At 41.4% G+C, this 19066-nt stretch overlaps 6 protein-coding genes across 6 annotated transcripts; 4 read left to right on the top strand and 2 right to left on the bottom strand.

Annotated features, from left to right (window-relative positions):
* Positions 1-112: 112 nt before the first annotated feature.
* On the bottom strand, positions 113-494 carry EAF02_002066 (uncharacterized protein; the record flags this gene model as incomplete). The annotated part of the gene is made up of 2 exons (XM_038898114.1): positions 113-337; positions 393-494. The coding sequence occupies 2 exons, from the start codon at positions 492-494 to the stop codon at positions 113-115; spliced, it is 327 nt and encodes a 108-aa protein (XP_038761806.1).
* Positions 495-1525: 1031 nt separating this feature from the next.
* On the top strand, positions 1526-2422 carry EAF02_002065 (uncharacterized protein; the record flags this gene model as incomplete). The annotated part of the gene is made up of 2 exons (XM_038898113.1): positions 1526-1702; positions 1754-2422. 2 exons carry the CDS (start codon positions 1526-1528, stop codon positions 2420-2422), a joined length of 846 nt encoding a protein of 281 aa, XP_038761805.1.
* A 369-nt stretch (positions 2423-2791) lies between these two features.
* Positions 2792-5276, top strand: EAF02_002064 (uncharacterized protein; the record flags this gene model as incomplete). Its single annotated transcript, XM_038898112.1, has 5 exons — positions 2792-3203; positions 3268-4076; positions 4126-4485; positions 4539-5105; positions 5160-5276. The coding sequence occupies 5 exons, from the start codon at positions 2792-2794 to the stop codon at positions 5274-5276; spliced, it is 2265 nt and encodes a 754-aa protein (XP_038761804.1).
* Positions 5277-7853: 2577 nt separating this feature from the next.
* On the top strand, positions 7854-9526 carry EAF02_002063 (uncharacterized protein; the record flags this gene model as incomplete). Its single annotated transcript, XM_038898111.1, has 3 exons — positions 7854-8696; positions 8745-9140; positions 9197-9526. 3 exons carry the CDS (start codon positions 7854-7856, stop codon positions 9524-9526), a joined length of 1569 nt encoding a protein of 522 aa, XP_038761803.1.
* A 1361-nt stretch (positions 9527-10887) lies between these two features.
* Positions 10888-12135, bottom strand: EAF02_002062 (uncharacterized protein; the record flags this gene model as incomplete). Its single annotated transcript, XM_038898110.1, has 1 exon — positions 10888-12135. One exon carries the CDS (start codon positions 12133-12135, stop codon positions 10888-10890), a length of 1248 nt encoding a protein of 415 aa, XP_038761802.1.
* A 2966-nt stretch (positions 12136-15101) lies between these two features.
* On the top strand, positions 15102-18263 carry EAF02_002061 (uncharacterized protein; the record flags this gene model as incomplete). The annotated part of the gene is made up of 5 exons (XM_038898109.1): positions 15102-15786; positions 15879-16234; positions 16481-17902; positions 17960-18148; positions 18201-18263. The coding sequence occupies 5 exons, from the start codon at positions 15102-15104 to the stop codon at positions 18261-18263; spliced, it is 2715 nt and encodes a 904-aa protein (XP_038761801.1).
* Between the last annotated feature and the right edge of the window lie 803 nt (positions 18264-19066).

Below are 19066 nucleotides of genomic sequence, written 5' to 3'. Positions count from 1 at the left end.
CTCCCATTCGGAAAGCCATGGATTGTAACCTTCACTCTTTGTGCCTATCCTCTGAAGAGTCGTGATTATACAGAGTTCCGTTGAACTTTCCCTCCCCCTCCACGACCGCCATTTAAGCAACAACACTTGGTTCAAAGTACACACAGCACATCCCCTCAATCCCCAAAGTTTTTGCCTCGCCCTTGAACCATTTATGTGCTTCGCATGAATCCTCGTAGTATTTCATATCCTCCAGACTCTTAAACTCAGTCTTTGCGACCACGGAGAAACCTTGGGTGCGGGGATCGTTGGCTTGAGATTCGCCAGCTTGTAGGGAGACGATATAGGGTGCTGAATCCTGAGAGAGAGTGTTAGTTAGGTACGAGGGGGAGAGAATGAAGAAGGTTGATTACCTTGACGGCCTTTTTCGACAAGGTCTCGTAGTTCTTGAGCATGGTGTCCCGGGATGCTTGGGAGGGCACTTTGAACATGGTTATGCGGATTATGCCTGCCATTTTTGCTGTGTATGGAATGAGTGATGTTTGAGGATTTCGAGGTGTGTGGGATGTGATGTTTTGATTAATCAATGATTTCAATTTGTAAATGGTAGAAAGGGAAAGAGAATTAGAGAAGTACTTGGCCGGATTGCTTTTATATATCAAAGAACTGGTGGAGGGGCACGAACTACCAAGCTACTAATGACTAGGTACTATGAATGTTCTGCACCAATTGATAACAGAACGGAGATTTGCGGCTTCAGCTGACGAATACAAAAGCAATATGCAATTGAATTCCTCCAAGCAGTGAAGCTGGGCTCAACATGGATAGCAATGCGCGCTTGTGCAACCCGAGGGTATCAGAGTGATGCTGAGCTGAGTAGTTGGTGGGGCTGTGGTATGCATGTGTAGGTACCTAGTCGTGGGAGCTTGGAGTGGTGGGTTCTGGTGAGGGATGGTGGGTCGAGAGGGGTTTGTGGGGACGGAAATGTTTCCGCGAGATAGGGATGTTATTTGAAGATTCGAGAGAGAGGTGGAGGATATAAAGAGGGGTATTGAATTTCGTTTTATTATGTTGTATAGATTGCTCATTTTCGCCTATAAAGTAGTACTCTTGCGAAAGTCACGCAAAGAGGGGTATTTAGAGCACCTTAAGCTTGTTCTCAGCCACCGATCAAAATCTCGAAGCTCATCAATGTCGATTTGATGAGACGCGCCGATGATGGATGTACACCAACACGTCGATAACGCGTATCGGATCAATTGATAGGTTATCGAGAATTCGTTCTTATCCATTCAAAAGTGTGCGATTTCAGACGAAGAAGCAATCTATTGGTGATGTGGACGTATTGGACATCCGAGTTTCTGCAAAACAAGGCTGTCTGCTGGTCTTTCAAGGTAGGATTTGGTGCAACCTCAGCCTCAGCGGAGATATAACTCAAGTGATACCCCGCAATGGCTCGCTGAAGGCGCTGGTGATTCTTGCGATTGTTGTTTCATTATTATCGCTGTGAGCCAAAACTTTCTACCTCATTTAGAAATAGCCCCTTATGGAAAGCCAACTTACAAATACGTCGGACGCGCTCGACGCAATCAAAGCCCTATACGACACGGGCAAATATGCAGATATGAAAATCCGCTGCGAAGAGAAAGTTTTTGATGTTCATCGCGCGGTAGTTTGCATCCGATCACCGGTGATTGCTGCAGCTATGGATGATGATCGTTGGGTATGTAACAGTCCAGATCAAGGTGATGTGCATTTTCTCACCAAACTCTAGGAAGAAGCTGCAAAGGGCGAATACCATATGAGTGACCAAGAGCTGCCAATTGTGGAGGCGATGATTAAGTATTTGTATTGTGGAAGTTATGATGATCAGGTAGCCTTGGGAAGTGACGCTTCGGATGATGCTTCGCAGGTTGAACCGCCCTCGAGTCCTCCCAAACAGCCGACCGATACAGTCGTGGATGTATGGGGCCAACGCCATGAAATAAGGCGGCCGGCTTTTGGAGGATTCGTACAGACGGTTCCTCAAGTTGCTCCCCTTACGAAACCATCATCATTACTCTTCAATGCTAAAGTGTACATTATCGCCGATAAATACATTATCCCAGCTCTTAAAAGCCTAGCACATGAGAAATTTAAAACAAGTTTGAGAGAACATTGGAATACTCCAGAGTTTACTGCTGCTACAGAGTTTCTTTGGGAAAATGCTCCTGGGTCTGTACTCAGTAGAGCCCTGGTTACAACTGCTGCGACTCATATTAATGTTTTGCTTGATAGAGGAGAGTTTGTGGAGTTCATGTCAGATTATGGAGAATTTGCTGTAGGGGTCATGAAGAAGATACATGGAAGAGATGACTCGGTTGTGAGTGGAAGCACTGTCCAATGGGCCAGGAATTCTGGAAAACATAAGGCGGTGATTATACCTAGACATATCGGGTATTAAATCTAGTTTTTTGACGAGTTGCACACAATTATGATTCATTGGGGTCAGTGGCAGTCATTTTTGTGTACGCCTGGATGAGCTATATCAAATATTCTTTTCAAAAATATTCATGTGACTTATGTATACAGAGTGGAAGAAGTAGTGTCTAAACCGATCGTTTCTGTAAACAACCTCTACGATCTTGAAATTCCACCAAGATTTCCAAGCCATTGACACATAAGCCACTGATTCAAGTTTGAGTCAACCTACAATCGAAGACAGTCACAATAAACACGTGACTTAGGCACCCATATACTTGCCGTCTCCTCGTCCATGACTTCTCCTCTACAACAAATTACACGAACACATTTTGATCAACGATATTCGACAATGGAAATGGCTGTGAGCGAATCCGACCGATCATTTTCTCGAGAGAGCTTTGCAAATACAGATAACGAAGAACATATGTTGATCGAAAATTTAATGGAGGGTACATCAATGTCACGTCCATCATCGGCACAGGGAAGTTTGGCACATGGAGAAGACGAGGAACGTAATCGTATGTTGAGCAATGAAAATGCAACGCTGGAGAGATTACAGTCGAATCTTTATAGGCAATCATTAGGGGAGGAGATCTTTCCAAAAGTACGGCGACAACGCAGTATCGGGATGGCGTGCAAGTATTGTGTATTATGTCAAGCCCAATTCCCCCCTTTCTTCTCAGAAAATTCAGGTATTGAGACTTTATGGCGATGGCGACAAAGACGACAAGTACAACCATGGGAATACAAATTCCGTGCCGGTAAGTAAGCTGTTTGAAGAGTATATTTTTCAAGTTTATTGATGGATGTTGACACCAACTTTAGTCATTGAAATAAATAGAGATGAAGAAGAAGAAGAAGATATTAAGATAACGGGAGTGATGACTTTTTCAGAAGGTGCTAGTCAAGATGAGCTTGTCGCATCGACACCTTCTTCATCGACCAAGATTCTCTTAAACACAGTTCAAAATCCAGATTACCCATCTTGGTGTAAAGCTTTCTGCTTTCATGATTGGTGTTATTCGATTCTTCGTTGGAGGCTGGGAAAGTATAAAGATGCTACTTTACATAAAGTTTGCCAAAGTCTTTCAATCTCCCCAGCGTGGGAGAATATCGCAGAATCCGAAGCTTGTTTGTATGACCAGGCTGTCATAAATGACATGTTATCAGATATGACCGAGCTTGGTCCAAAGTACCAACCTTTATTCTTGTCGAAGCTACCCCAAGAGTTGAGAGCACTTATCTGGGGATATGTCGGTCCATCATCTGCTTATACCTCGTTTCTGATTGTGGCCGGCGAGACATCACGTTTGTTCTACCAAATGCATCGTCCAGCAAATCTTACTTTGGCATTATACCCAGAATCACGTCTTGTTCCGAAAATGATTAAGATCTTCGGTACTGATTATATACAGAGCTTTTGTGCTGAGTCAACCACAATTCCAATCACCGACTCAGCAGTTGCTTGCTCCTACAAGCTCGCAATAGGCACTCATGGTATATGTGCAATCCAAATAATCAGTGCGGATGGATCTTTTTGTTGGGTTGGTAAAGTCCCTAAATCTGGTCTTGTTTGGTATGTCAACGCCCAACGAGAATTCCGCAGAGACATCGAGCTCCATTACACTTTCAAAGTTAGTATCTTACTACTCAAAAACTCGATAAAACAACTAAATCTGGCAGGGTCTCAATATAGATGTACGCCAAAGGCAAAGGTTCTACGGCGGTATCTGGGACAGAGTTAATTCACCTAAATGGTCTCAGGAAGAGTCTTCCTTGATTTATATTCGTCGGGATGGGTATGGCTTATACAGATATATCCCATTCTATAGGGGATACGAATATACTACAGGAATAACGTTTCACTTTCACAAGGGATTTATTACTGGAGTGGAAGCCTATTATGGGGAAAAAACGGAGCTCACGGGAGTTTACAGTGGTGTGGCTCTTCACCTACCCCTGGAGTACAATGAACGCATATCTTTTGTATGGATTAAGCTTGGGGAAGATAGATTTCAGCGCCATTACAAACCAGCATTGATTGTTAGTTCTAAAATAGCTTCCCTCCTGGTACTTAACAGCTTACACCACTTTAGATTCAAACCACACATGGAAGGACATGCCATCTGGGGCCGTATATACCTCATGACGAGTATGAATTCTACGAGTGGTATCGTTTAACATTTGAAGGACAGATCACGGGGATTTGTGTTCAGAATTCTGACTGGACCTTGAAGAACTTCAACATTATCAGTGATGGAAATGAAGTAAAGCCTGTACAACCACTACTTCACTACGAGACACCAAGACAACGACCTCCAATATACCAATATAGTAACCTTGGTCTTTATTTTAGTTCTGGAAAGTTTTCCCAAATGAAGAGAGTGACTTTATGTAGGATTAATGAACGCTGCGTGGGAATCCTAATACATTACCTATACAAACCGCCTGTAGTTTTGGGGCAATGGTATAAACCAGAAGTATCAATTCATCAGATCATATACGATAGGAGCCATCCACCGCCTTCGAGAATAATGTTCCGATCGGCACGGTTCGAAAACTCCGAAGAAGGGTTTGTGGTAGATGTCAGTTTCACACAGGAAGAATTTTCACCTGTTGATACGAATGATCAAGTACAGGTATTTGATCTTGCCCTTGAAGAGGTTCGAAATCCACAACGTAATAGTTTCTTAACGAACATTACTGACGGTTTATAGCATATTGCCTGGTGGTTCACAGACTCCACGGATCTTATTAGCCTCTGGAATCCAGGTGGCCAGTCTGCAAATGGTATACAAATGAAGGAGGTCATTTGTCGGGATTATGAAAAGTAGTATAGCATAATCCAAAACGTAACTGGAACACAAATATCATAGAAAATGAAATTCCAATCTATAAGAGCATAATCTTCTGGCTCCAGAATTTTCCGTTTCAATCTCATACTATAGCCCTGAGATCGATTTTGTATGACATTGCCAAGTCGTCTCTTCTCGTAATGTCACCTCTTCACAGCACTGTTGCTGGACCTCAATCCCCAATGTAATAATTTCGACTAACAATGCATGATTCAAATAAGCAACGCATTTTCTGCGAGCGCTCATGTCAAACGCAGTTTGAACCAGAAGTATGATTCTTGAAGATGGCTATTTGTATTCGATCAGGATCAAAGTCGAATCACATAAGCTATCTGAATTACAGCTGAGTGTCTTCGTACTCGACCAGCGAATTTTGATTGCATGAGTAACACTTGATTACTAGCATGAATTGTGTACAGCCTGACTCACCAAATTTGGGCTGGAGGGAAGAGGATGAATTGTTGTTGACGCTGTATTATCGTGTCTTTAGGCTTGTGTATTCAATTTCCTGGGTCAATCGACCGCTGGCTACGGAAATGGATATTGATTCAAGCCGATGTTAGCAATGGCAGTAGGTAGGACTTTGTTTGGTATCGTGATATGCAGTAACTAAATCAATAACTCTAGAATTCTCTTCATCAACCAATAGAAGGAAGATATCACTATCTGATATAGAATGGTTGGTTGACGTTTATTGTACCCAAGTATGCGGGGGTGATGTAGCCGCGCGCTATCGATTAAGGTTGCCCTGCAGAAGCTGACAAACCGTACGACACTATGTTCATTAAATTCTATCGATCAATCAACAATGGATAGGTAATTCCACCAGTGGGTGCACGGACTCACGGGACACTAAAGGGGGAAAGCACAATTTCACACCAAAAAGAGCGATTTTAATAATTTAATTAAAATTGAAATTGCTGTTCAATTTGATTGAAATTGAAATATATAGTTTTCAAGCATGAAGTTTCTATATAGAATAAATTTTGAACTAAAATGATCAAGATTGAAGTCTTGGTAATAGAATATATAATCTCCCACCAAAAATTTTGGTGGGAAAACGCACCATTGAATTTTTGAGCTCAAATTTCACTTTTTTGAAACAAGTTTCAAGAGAACTATTCTTTAATGCTTGAAAAACATATTGTATCAATTTGAATAAAATTCAATCGAAATTTGAATTTTAATTGAATTATTAAAGTCACTCTTTTTGGTATGAAATTGTGCTTTGCTGTCACGTTGTCCCGTGAGTCCGTGCACCCACTGGTGTTCTATGGATATACCTGTCAACATGTCGAACAAGCAAATTGACAGTCCAGCTATTGTCGACGGTTCAGCGATGGAAGGGGACAATAATCATGGCATGACCCCGCAAAGTTCGATCGCAGTGGTCGGGGAATCACGCGATGATAACGAGATGGTGAATTCTGATTTCGTCACCACGTACGATGAAGTCGATTTACCTGCCGAGAATGTAAGTCGGGCACCCTACTTTCGGGTCACCCCTGTTTTGTGCCACCCTTTCACACCAAAAATTACTTTTTGAGCCTATTAATATCTCTATCAATATATAATATAATTCAATGAAAATTTATATATAAATAATTTAGATCGTTTTAAACTTATTCTGAAATTCTTAAATATTTAGGACTATTCTGAATTGAAAACTAAAAGTTCAAAATATCGATTTTCAAATTTGTATAAGAATCACATACAAATTTAGAATTTTTATAAAACTTTCAATAACTTTTTAACAACAATTATTAAAAAAAAACTATATATCTTTTTAAAAGATTTGAACTTAAATCTATATAGAAATTTTAAAAAAAAATAAGAAAAATTAATAAATATAAAGATATAATATACAGTAAGTTTAGAATAGTATAAATAATCCCTGTCATTTTTAAGATACCCCTATAAATATTTATTTATAAGAAATTTTCTATTTTTTCTGAATCTCTTATATTAAACATACTATAAATTTATAATAAAATTTTATAGTTTACTTTTAGCAATTTTTATTAAAAAGTTATTAAAAATTTTATAAAAAATTTAAATTTGTATATAATTCCTATATAAATTTAGAAATCAGTATTTTGAAGCTCTAGTTTTCAATACAGAAAAATCCTAAAAATCTAAAAATTTCAGAATAAGCTTAAATCAATTCAAATTATATATATACAAATTTTCATTGAATTCTATCCATAAATAAGAAAGTTAAAAATTCCATTTTTGATATATTTTGGGTATAAAAAGTGGCCCAAAAGGAGGGTGGCCAGAAAGTGGGGTATCCGACTTAGTTGATGAAAGAGAAGAGGGACCCGAGAGCCATGATTCCGAACATGGGATGTCGGGTAGCCAAAACGAAGATGAACAGGAAAAAGAGAACGAAGGAGCATCTATTCCACTTGCTTATGCCCAGGCGAGTGATACTGTATACTCTGTCGAGCTCGACTTTTTCCTTTTTACTTCATAAATGAGCCAAACCGCCGACGATATCAAGAATGGCTTTCCGAAAATCCAGCCGAGCAATGGCAGCTGAAAACACGCGCAGGTATGTTGTCTGTCAAACATGTTGATACTGCAGCACTGACATCTGTTTTAGTCATGAATCTCCGATTGGATGATCATGAGAGTCCTGTCATGACAAAAGTTTTCATGTTTGATTCTCTAGCAGTCGACACATCTTTAATTGGTCATCCTGTATCTAAGAGAATTGTTCTGGACCCCCATCCAGATCTAGATGATTATGTAGACACATTTGCTTATTGTTTTCACGATTGGTGCTATTCAGTTTTGAGTTGGAAAACAAAGCAAAATAGTGCCAAATTTTTGTTTGAATTGGGTAGAAGCCTCAATATTTCGACTGTTTGGGAGAAACCTGCTGAATGGAACGGTCCACTCTACCCACAAATCGACACTGATGCCTTACTATCTAAAGCTGACGATGGATCCGCAAGGCTTCAGCCATTATTTCTCTCAAGACTCCCTGCTGAACTACGTTCTCGAATTTGGAGTTATGTTGGATCCGAAGCAGCTTATTCTGCATTTTTGTTAGTGGTTGGGGAGACATCGCATTTAGCACAGCAGATCTCACAACCAACTACACAGCTACTCCCTATCGAATCAAATTGTTATGTTAGAGCAGATTTTAATGAAGTTTACGGCACAGAATACATCCGAGACCTAGCCCAAGATACGACATCCAGTGGTGGAATTGAGATTCTACAAACCGTGACCGAGATCGATATTGTTTTCAGTGTATACGGCATCTGCGCCATCAGATTTTCGGGATCTAGTTGGACGTCTGAGTGGCTGGGCAGGATCCCTCAAACTGGCCGTTCCTGGTACGGCACAATCCAGGTAGACAACACCAACTTATTGGTATACTCCCATAATGTAAGATTCCTTGATTTTTCATCTCCGGACGAGGTCTAACACGTCCAGGGGTTGTGTGTATCCAACATAGTAGATTCATTTAAATCAAACAGAGTTCAGGTCGTGTGGGATCAGCCAAACTATCCTCCGGCAATGTTTGATGCCGATGCCGCGTTGTTCTCGCTGCATGAACCTGAGCAATTGTATCGAAAGCGACTGCCAGAACTGGGATTTTTTAGCTTTATTTCATTGACCAGTCATGGAGAATATATCTCCGGGCTCACCATGTATTTCATGTCTCAGTGTATCGTGGGTATCGAATCACATTTCTCATCAGGCTCACACTTCGTAGGCAGTCGTGGTGAAGTAGCAGTACATATGTCACTCGCCCCAGGTGAACTTATTAGCGACGTTTGGTTACGTCTCTACGTGGACTTGCCTGTTGAATCTGTTCCCGCCGTATTGGTTCGTGGATTTCCAACTTTTGACAACTTTTGCCAACTTTTGTTTATAATTTCTAGATACAAACGACGTTAGGAAGGGAGTGCACCTTTGGCCCATATGTCACCCCAGATAATTATGATCAGTATCACTGGGCTATGCTGCAATATGACGGCCGCATCAGTGGATTTTATCACGAAAACGCGCCTGGAATAAAGAGAATAGGTGTCATTGGCGACGACAAGAAAATGTCAAGAGCTGAAATCCAGCTTCCACGATATGAGACTCGTGTCCCGCTAAGGCTTGATGTTCTTGGTGCCCGGGAGTTTGACCATTGCGTTTGTATTCGATTCTGCAAACAGACGAGGCTCAGTCATTTGGGCTTATTAAGTGCGAAAGGCTCACAATAAGTGGAGGGATCATGTTTTTAATCAAAAAGGTAAAGGTTCTGATATTTCCAAAAATCGGTTAACACAATTACAGATTTATAGCTAACATTCAACTCCACCCCCGCCACCCCCTCTACCCCAAAATCCCAATCATCACCCTCAAAACTCTCTCAGGCACATGGACCAACTATCTCTACTCAAACCCAGACCCCACTAATCTCTTAATCATCGCCCCTCTCCACACATCCAGCACCATCTGTTACCCCACACCCATTCCTCCTCGCAAACCCCCGGATTCACAGCCCCATATTCTCTCCCATGTAAAATCCTAAAATTATCCCATAAATAAACTTGCCCAGGCTCCATCAAAATTTTCACCGCATGAGAGTTTCTCCTCCCAATCTTCTGGAAATTTTGATATACAGCGCGTGCTTTGGAATACTCGTCGTAGGAACAGAGTTGTGAGGAAGTGTTTTGGGGATTGAAATGGGTTGAAGGAGAGATAGAGAAGGAGGTGCGGGATTCTTCTACGAGAGTGGAGAAGATGGCGGTACGGGATACGAAGATGTGGGTGCTTTCGGTCGTGGGTGCGGTGCAGGCCTGAATGCGGGGGGATGGAGGTGCTGAAAGGAGAAGGTATGGGGTAGTTGTACTTCGTTTTCGCTTGGATTTTTGTAAGGGTCGTGTAGATCGGTTGTTTCGTTTGTGGAATTTTGAGGTGCTGCGAAGGTACTGCCGAATATCTTTCTCATAACTTTTCCTATCAAATTTTCCTTCTTGTTACCACTCCCACCTTCAAATTTGGGAATATCAGAAATCCTGACGATCCCCGGTCCAGAATCCATCAATAACGCATCATAAACTCTCATTTTTCCCTCCTCATTATGGAAATCCCCTCATCTAAACCCCGACATCTCAAACCTATAGGGTAAAAGGGTTTTGGTATTCATGGGATCTAGATCTGATGGGAAAAGATGTTGCTTATAATGTTAATTCTTTCCATTGTGAGTGCGTTTTCCAGACTTGGAATCATGGTTCTGAGACTCTTATTCCGTCAGAAGTACTGCATGGTGTCATAAGTCCCATTGCTATGGGTTTCTGATATCACAATTTAGTCACAGGTCTGACCTAAAGACAGATGGTGTCACGAACTATCCTCTCAAAGATGTGAATCTTTATGAAACTCGAATATTCTACTGTACAAACAAAGAGAATATGGTATATGTTAGAATAGAAGTAGAAGATGCGTTTCGTTCCCTCTCCCTTTAAATTGAAGCGCTCATGATACGATATCCGACAATAACGAGATTTTCATATACGAAGCTTCAAACAACAGTTATACTTATACAAAGAACAGCCGCGCATCTTATCCCCCAAAAGATTTATGCAAGAGCAGTTGGACATCCCAAATTTCCAAACGAAGGATCCAATTTTTTCATAACAAATTCAAGTGTGCTGATAGAGGGAGTAAAAACACTATTCAACGAAGAAGGAACATTTTGAGTAGCAAGTTGATAAAGCAAGCAAGAAGCCTCTAAAGAACCAGGCGTTGCAATCAATGTTCCGTTTTTGATGGAACCAAAATTGATGAGATCAAAGCCACCATTTCCGGTAGCACCACCGAACAAAACTGGTTCCTGGAGATACAGAGCAAGGATCTCATTTGCGGCGTCGGTATGGGAATATGGGGTGACACGGTTTGTCCAGTTATCTGGGATTCTTTCCTCGCCCGTGAAAGAATATGAACCATCTGAATCCTGCTTGGCACCGAAGAATGAAGAAATTGTATCATAGTCTGGCGTGTAATTTTTTGTTCCAGATGGCATCAACTCGTACAAGAAAGAGGCAGCACCGAAGAGGAGCAGAGCAGTGGGACCGAAATAGAAATATGGGTTGTCTTTGAGAGATTGTTGGTAACGCTGTGCTCGGTATTTAGCAAGTCCGTCACGATTGTAATCTCCACTGGTAGTTTCCGTCATCATTCCAAAAAGTGTTCCATTAAATGAATAATTATCACCATCGGCAAGGAAATGATCGTTGCGTGTGAGGGATGTATCAGCCTCGAACTTGTTGTGTGCATTCAAGCCCGGTTCTGAACCATGAGTAGCTGGTAGGAAATACGTTCTTGAGGTGGCATCGCACCCGATGGAAAGTTTCTCAGTTACGATATCGCCATCGGTCAATGTAAGGCTGAGAACAGCAAGAAGGTTGGCCAATTCATAGCCAACGTTGTACAAATTTTGTTGAGCATCAACAAGTTCATTATATGTTGTAATGCCATCTCGAGCAAGAAAATTGTGATTGGCGGCCGCATTCAATCCTGGACAAGGCCCACGAATATCGGTCGATTTTGGAGCGATGAATTGATGATCAGTGTCCCCAGGAGCTGGAACCTGATAGCCTCCTTTTCCTTTACCTGGAAGGCCATTCTTAGCACCGTTATATGGGTAAGCATCTGAAATACCCGGAGCATTGACGTGATTTGCATTGAATGGACAAGAAGTAGTTCCTTGTTGCTGCTGTTGTTGTCTATGTAATAGACTAGAGTCGACACCAGGCATTTTAGCAACAAACGGGAAAGGTGTAACAGCTCCAACCATTAGGGTCGCTGCAATAAAAGAATACTGCATCGTGAAATATGTGTAATGTGTTATGTCTGAATCCAAAGATTGCTTGGTGTCGTGACGGATGAATGCAATGATGATGAAGGAAGGATGACGAGGAAGTGTTGAGATGTAGAGTAATTCGCCTACCAGCTAAATGCCCTGGCAAACTAACGGCTGAACCTATACCGAGATTATTCTGGCCGAACTCTTCCCTCAGGGGCATCCAAAATCTAATTGGCGTTATCGAGATCAATCAAGACTACAGGCAGGTTTAGGATTTGAAAACCGGTGAAAAATAAATCGTTCAGCTGATAGGTGAAACCAATATATACAAGTCTTCTCATTAAGGAAATCATTCCTTTTTCTTCGCGCTCTTTACCATGAGATCACCAGTGGGTGCACGGACTCACGGGACACTCAAGAAGGAAAGCACAATTTCACATCAAAAAGAGCGATTTTAATAATCTAATTAAAATTGAAATTACCACTGAATTTACTTGAAATTTATATAAATGGTTTTCAAGTATAAAGATTTTATATGAAATAAATTTTAAATCAAAAGAATCAAAATTGAAATTTTGATAATAGAATATACATTCCCCCACCAAATTTTTTAATAAGAAAATGTACTATTGAATTTTTGAGCTCAAATCTGGTTCTTTTGACACAAACTTCAAACAAACTATTCTTTAATGCTTGAAAAACACAATATATCAATTTGGATAAAATTAATCCAAAATTCGAATTTAAATTGAATTATTAAAATCACTCTTTTTGATATAAAGTTGTGCTTTGCTGTCTATTCGTAGGAGAAAAAACAGGCCGGTATTGACCAATGCGCAATGGTACGTGCACCCTCACCAAAACAACGCGTAGAGAGAGGTATTACGCATTGGTCAATTTCGGCCTGTTTTTTCTCCTACGAATAGGCTGTCACATTGTCCCGTGAGTCCGTGCACCCACTGGTGGATCTTTTGCTGAGGAGGATGCTTTGTCAGCAAAATTTCTACAGACCAATTGACTATTGAATGATCAACAGCGGTATCTTGAGTCATATATTCATCGGAAATTCAAATCTAGTATCATTCAATTTATCACAATGAAAATCATGGGGAAGATATACTATACCACCACTGTATGACATGCCCCTCTTTGTTAGACATACCAATGAATCCAGCTCCGATTTCAACCTGCTCATTCCGTGCTCCAGATGCCACAGTAAGCAGCAACTAAACTCGACACTAGTGAGGTAGCAAATCATCTTCTCCTTCAGCTTCACAATAATTATTTTTCGGTCCGTCGAGAGACACTGTACTCATAGATGGGGGCCTAGCCTTCTATCAGTCCTTCTACCCCGCGTTGTTCTGCTCGATGCTGCAGAGCAAAAATAATGGGATTAGAATTAGCAAACGAGTGATGATTCGATAAGAGCAATTTCAAGGCAATTCCGTATCTTGTCTTCAAACTCATGAGACTAAATATGAGCCCGCTGGTACCCTCGACTCAAACCACTAAGTCTGAGTGCATAGCATAGCAATAAAAGGGCTTCTGTCGGAGTGTTCCGGAATTTTGAGGTCCACAATCGAATTGAAGGTCGAGGTAGAAAAGAGATCGAGACTTTTTACGATCTTTCTTGACTCTCCCTATAATTTGAGTTTGTAAATAAGCTTGTTCGGTCAGCGGCAGCGATCGACAATTAACAGATTGCAACGGAGTGATCGTCTATGTCTGGCGCCAACGTCAATATAATAATAGGTGAAACACCAATTCGAATCATTGATCCGAGGACCTAGATGTGAGGATGTATGTTTTGATTGAGACAGTCGATTTAAAATTAGTTGCCACGAGTGATGTCTTTGCGGTAGAAGAAAAAACTTGGAGGATTGAAAACTTCGTAGTTAGCAAAATAGAGCGCGCCCAATTAATCATTCTGGCAGAAAGAGAAAGAGTCTTCTGTTGCCAGACAGCATTCGGAATCCCAAGACACCTTTCAAGAACAAAAGAATATTCTCGAATCGAGTACAGTTTTGACGATTGCCTTGTGTTGGATAACCAGTGAAAGATGTGATGTATCGGCATTGAGAGCGAACAAACGAATGCTTTCCCGGCCAGTATCGATTATCCGGTAAAAGAGTGTTATTATCGAATCCATGGCAAAGAGCTAGGCGTGTATCTAGTGGATACTGCCTAGATTAGCTAGCGAGGTTGCGGGACAGTGGTCTAGCGCCGATAGATTCACACCATCATATTCAATTGCTAGAAAGCTCTGTCTCTGGGAGTATACCACAAAGACAAATTCTAAGTTTGATTCCCTTGTAGAATGTTGAGATGTGTTTCTACTCAACAACTGCGGTCCGTTATCTCGAAATAATGAGAGAACTGTGACAATATTCCTAGTGCTGTTTATGTTGACACACACAAGTACTTCTCATGAAAGTCGTTGCTACACATCGTTCGAGGGTAAGTGCACCACGAAATAACCAGAAGGTCACAGTTCACGTAAGAACAGCTGATGAAATTATATCTTTTGTAATGCTATGCATTCTCCCGACACCTCATTCGAATTCAAATAATGCAGGTGAGCAACAGTGTTTCAGGAAAATGGTTACTTCGAGATTTTCCCTGATCGATCTCAAAGAATCATGATGACCGATGGATTTACTTGAAGCAAAGTATTGTTTGAGGAAATTTCGAAGGATGAAGAATTCTTGAAGCAAAGGAAGAATGAGGACAGAGGAGATGGGATTCACTGATCGGCAGTTGAGAGAGTTTGAGGAGCAGAGTTGCCTTCGTTCCTTCCTTCTCCATAATCCGAGTGCCTTCTCCATTCCACGCGCAACGTCTTATCTGTACGATTCCAACTACTTAAGAAGCATGCAAAATTACGACCTCTGATTCTCAAGCCCGCACCATAACATCTGAAATACCAATTTCTTATTTGAGCTATCAAAAACAAACGAACCTGAACATCGCAATCAACAATTATCATCATGTCAAAACGTCGATTTTCTAACGCCAGTAGCGATACTTTGGTCCTCGAAGGTGAAGCTCGTAGCAGTCGCCTTCGCACTGTAAGTCCTCAAAGAACACGAGTTATTGTCAATTTTGATGACCAACCTTCGACCAAACTCATCGTACCTGTCACTTCAGCTACTACTATCAATGATTTACAGAGCTTAATCTTCAATCATGCTGAGAGAATCCAACTCAAGCTCCCTGAGGATAGAATAGTACTCCGTCTTGAAGGTGAAGATGGCCCCATCACATTCTCAGAAGATACCATTGAAGATATCTTCGGGGATGCAGACCCAAAATTAATTTGGGTCACAGCGGCTCCCAAAGTTGCTGATCGTGGCGCCGAGTTTATCTACGTACGATGGATCACACTAGGAAGAGCGCTTGATCATGTCTCGCTATCCGATATCGAGACAGATGAGGAGCCATTAACTCGTGGAATGACGGTGAATGAGATCATAGCTGTTGCAAAGAATCGCGTCTTTGGAGCTGCAGGAGATGAGGTGACTCCAGCACCAGGCTTCAACATCGGTTTGTGGTTCAATAAGGCGTGTGAAGATACTTCAGTATGGGCATTAGGGACCGATACACCCGAAAAACTCGGTTTGACTGGCAGTCTTGAGAATCCATTGGATATTTTCCTAGTCTTGATCAACGAAGGTAAACTTCCTAACCTATCATGCAGTATGAAGAGGCAATCTATCTCTTTCAAAGTTCCATCCTATTAATAAGATCGATTTAACACAATACAGACAATCAAAATCCGAATCTTCGATATGGATTCCGTTGCTCACTTCGAAGCATGGCTACATTTGAAACATGCCTCAAGGTGCTGATATCAGCAGCAAGTTTCCGTCCATACTTGATTCCCCGTCTACTACAGCGCATGATACTGGTCACGAATATTGGCGAGGCTAAGAATTGCCTTGAGAGCTCTCTGAAGATGATGGCAGTTCCGGAAGCAAAAAAGACCATCTTGGCAAACTGTTTCCGTGAAATTGCGCTTAGGATGGTTCCTGGTGTCTTTATCGGACATAAAATCGAGTCGGTCCTTGAGGGCTCCAGGCAAATATTTGCTTGGATGTTCAGCGATATACTCGAAGAGGATGTGAGTTGTACCACTTTAGTTCAGATATCTCGATGTTTTATATCATTTCAAAGGGTAAAGAGTCCAATTATTTGTACCTGTGGAGTCAAGGGAAACGTTCAAATGAAATTAGTGTTCTGATAATTTGGAATCTCTCGAAGCATATAACCCTTTGAAATCATTCAAAGTCCCAAGCTGCTTTAAGTTCTCGATATACTTTTTCCTCTCATTAATAGAGAGAACAACTGCTGAAACAGATTATTTTAGTTCAAACCTGTCAAAGGGAAACGCATGCCAATCCCTGCGACCGACGACTTCCGGAAAATCATCAATGTTTGTAACAGTTCTCAACATTTTCGGATGCTATCGCCCCTCCAGTTAGACGGAAGAGAGAATTCGGGTATCTCGTTGTCTAAGGCGGGATATGTTTCGCAATATACTCAAAATTCTGATGAAATTTCGCAGCCGAGACTCGAAAATGTGGTCACAGGCTTCGAAACTTTACAATCAAGACCGGGACAGAGTCTCCTTCAAGCTCTGCAATCAGTAATTTCACAAAGAATAATGGAGGGTACGTGGGAGATTGACGATTGGGAGCGGATCGAATCAAGCTCATCGGCCACGAACCCTGGACCTGATGAAGCAATCGTTATTTGTTTGGACAAGAGCATCAGCATGCAAGCTTCACTCGGAAATGATTGGATTGGAAATGGTCAAATTAATACGCTCAACCGATTCGACGAAGCCAAGCAAGTTTTTCGAAATGTGGTCTCACGATTGTCTGCTTATCACTTGAACGTCCATGTAGGTCTAGTTACATTCGGGTCAAAAGCAGAGCAGGAAGCTCAAATTTCTCCTATCAGCAAAGAATTCAAGAATAAACTAGAAAACACTCAGGCAACTGACCACAGGACATCGCTGTTCGATGTCTTACACGTCGCCCATTCTAAGCTCGTTTCTCACCAAGAGCAGTATCCTAAATCCGAAATGAAGCTTCGCATCATCGCATTAACCGATGGCGAGGATAACAATTCCATTTCAACTGCTGAAGAGATTCGTGCGATGTTTTACGAAGATGATATTGTCCTTGATTCAATCGTCATAGGTGGCTCCTCGTCTGAGGATCTTTTCAAGATATCAAAGTATACGGGCGGCTATGCCTTCAAACCAACATCACGAATGCTTTTGTTCCAGACTTTCCTCCTCGAGCCATTCCTGGATATACTTGCTAGACCAGATATTGTCAAAATCCCACTTGATGACTATGAATCATCGCTGCCAAAAGAGGCTGACATGAAAACAATTCATGACTTTCCGCCTTGTCGTCCACATCAATTACAGGATGGTGGGTTTGTCTCGCTTGACGCAGCAACACGCCAATTGGCTGGAAACTCGTCTTCGCTTCTTGAAACTTCCCGCATGTCGGCTTCTGCTGAACCTGCCAATAGATCGACAGGACGACTATTTCTTGACGAGATGAGACTCATGATTGCAAATCCTCATGCATCGATGGATGTTTATGTCAGTGAAGTAGATATGGCTTTCTGGAAGATTGTAATGTCAGGACCAGCATCCACAGCCTATTCCGAAGGCACTTTTTCCTTGTTTATTCATATGACAGATACATGTCCCCAAAAGGCACCGGCCGTCCGCTTCATCACACCAGTACTTCATCCAAATGTATCCAAGGTAACCTCACTACCCCATCCATTAATATGTAGTGTATCACAACTGACGATGAAAAAGTATGGTAGGATATGTCACGAAATTTTTGATGATGGATGGAAGTCAAGCTTTCACATTCACGACATCTTGAAGGCTATCTTCACTCTATTCGAGAATCCAAAAGCTAGTTGCGATGCTGCTATTGATGAGCTAGCAACACTGAAGTTCTGGACCGACCGGGCGACAGCTGATGCGGAAATCAAGAAATATGTAAGCGTTAAGAAACTAGGTACAGGAAGCATGAAATGCTAATTCATAACAGGTCACCAGATTTGCCACACGTACTAGAGTTCAATGGAAGAGAGAAATGGAATCGAAAGGTTGAAATTTGACAATCATTAAGTTACATGGGATACTGTTATCGGAATATGAGGACATTTTGCACATTCTATGGACAGGTGAATCTGGTTACAATATTAGGGGTAACAAAAATGGAAATAGTTGCAGCAATATCTTGCTAGTTATGAAGTAATGAAAATGGCAATCTGCTTTTAGATAGTCTCATCTGTGACTATTGAGATCGCCGAATAGCTTGAGCTACAAATAGTTTGATATTCAAAGCCGAGCAAGAGATAAGTACGCTGGTCTTAAAAGCAGTTTTGTTATCTTTTGATCTAGACTTGTATTTGCGTTTGAGACGGTGCATAGTGACTCGAGAATAAACCTTGCTGGAATGAACACCGAAAAGAAATTGAGAGTAGAGAATGGACTACCCGATCTTCTATCAGTCTGTATATGGGGGGAGGGGTTCTGTCTCCATTAGGGCATGGTATATGAGAAATTATCAGCACCAATACGTGATTGAAGTGAAGTAACGTTCGCGGCAAATGCGAAGAATAGTATCGGGGTGCATCTCGCTACTCCGAATGACCTGCGAAAACTCTCTTCTTCTAGCTCTTGAACTTGACGGTAGTGGATTTACCGGTTTCCGCTTCAAAATCGGGAGTGTAGCATACTCGAACGAGTCGACGGTCTAGGTATGTTTTCATAGCGTTACACATTATAGATATGAAAAGTGTGCCGATTGCACAAGAACTTGGATACGATCAAACAAATATGTGTAGCGTGAATATATACTTGCATCTTGTATATTTTATCAAAATGCTATATCTGATTGGGATCTATATA

The sequence above is a fragment of the Botrytis sinoallii genome (assembly GCF_014898435.1).
Source record: "Botrytis sinoallii strain Bc 23 chromosome Unknown BSIN_003, whole genome shotgun sequence".
Classification (NCBI taxonomy): domain Eukaryota; kingdom Fungi; phylum Ascomycota; class Leotiomycetes; order Helotiales; family Sclerotiniaceae; genus Botrytis; species Botrytis sinoallii.
Note: the sequence above shows the minus strand (reverse complement) of the source record. Positions and strands in the feature narration are given on the sequence as shown.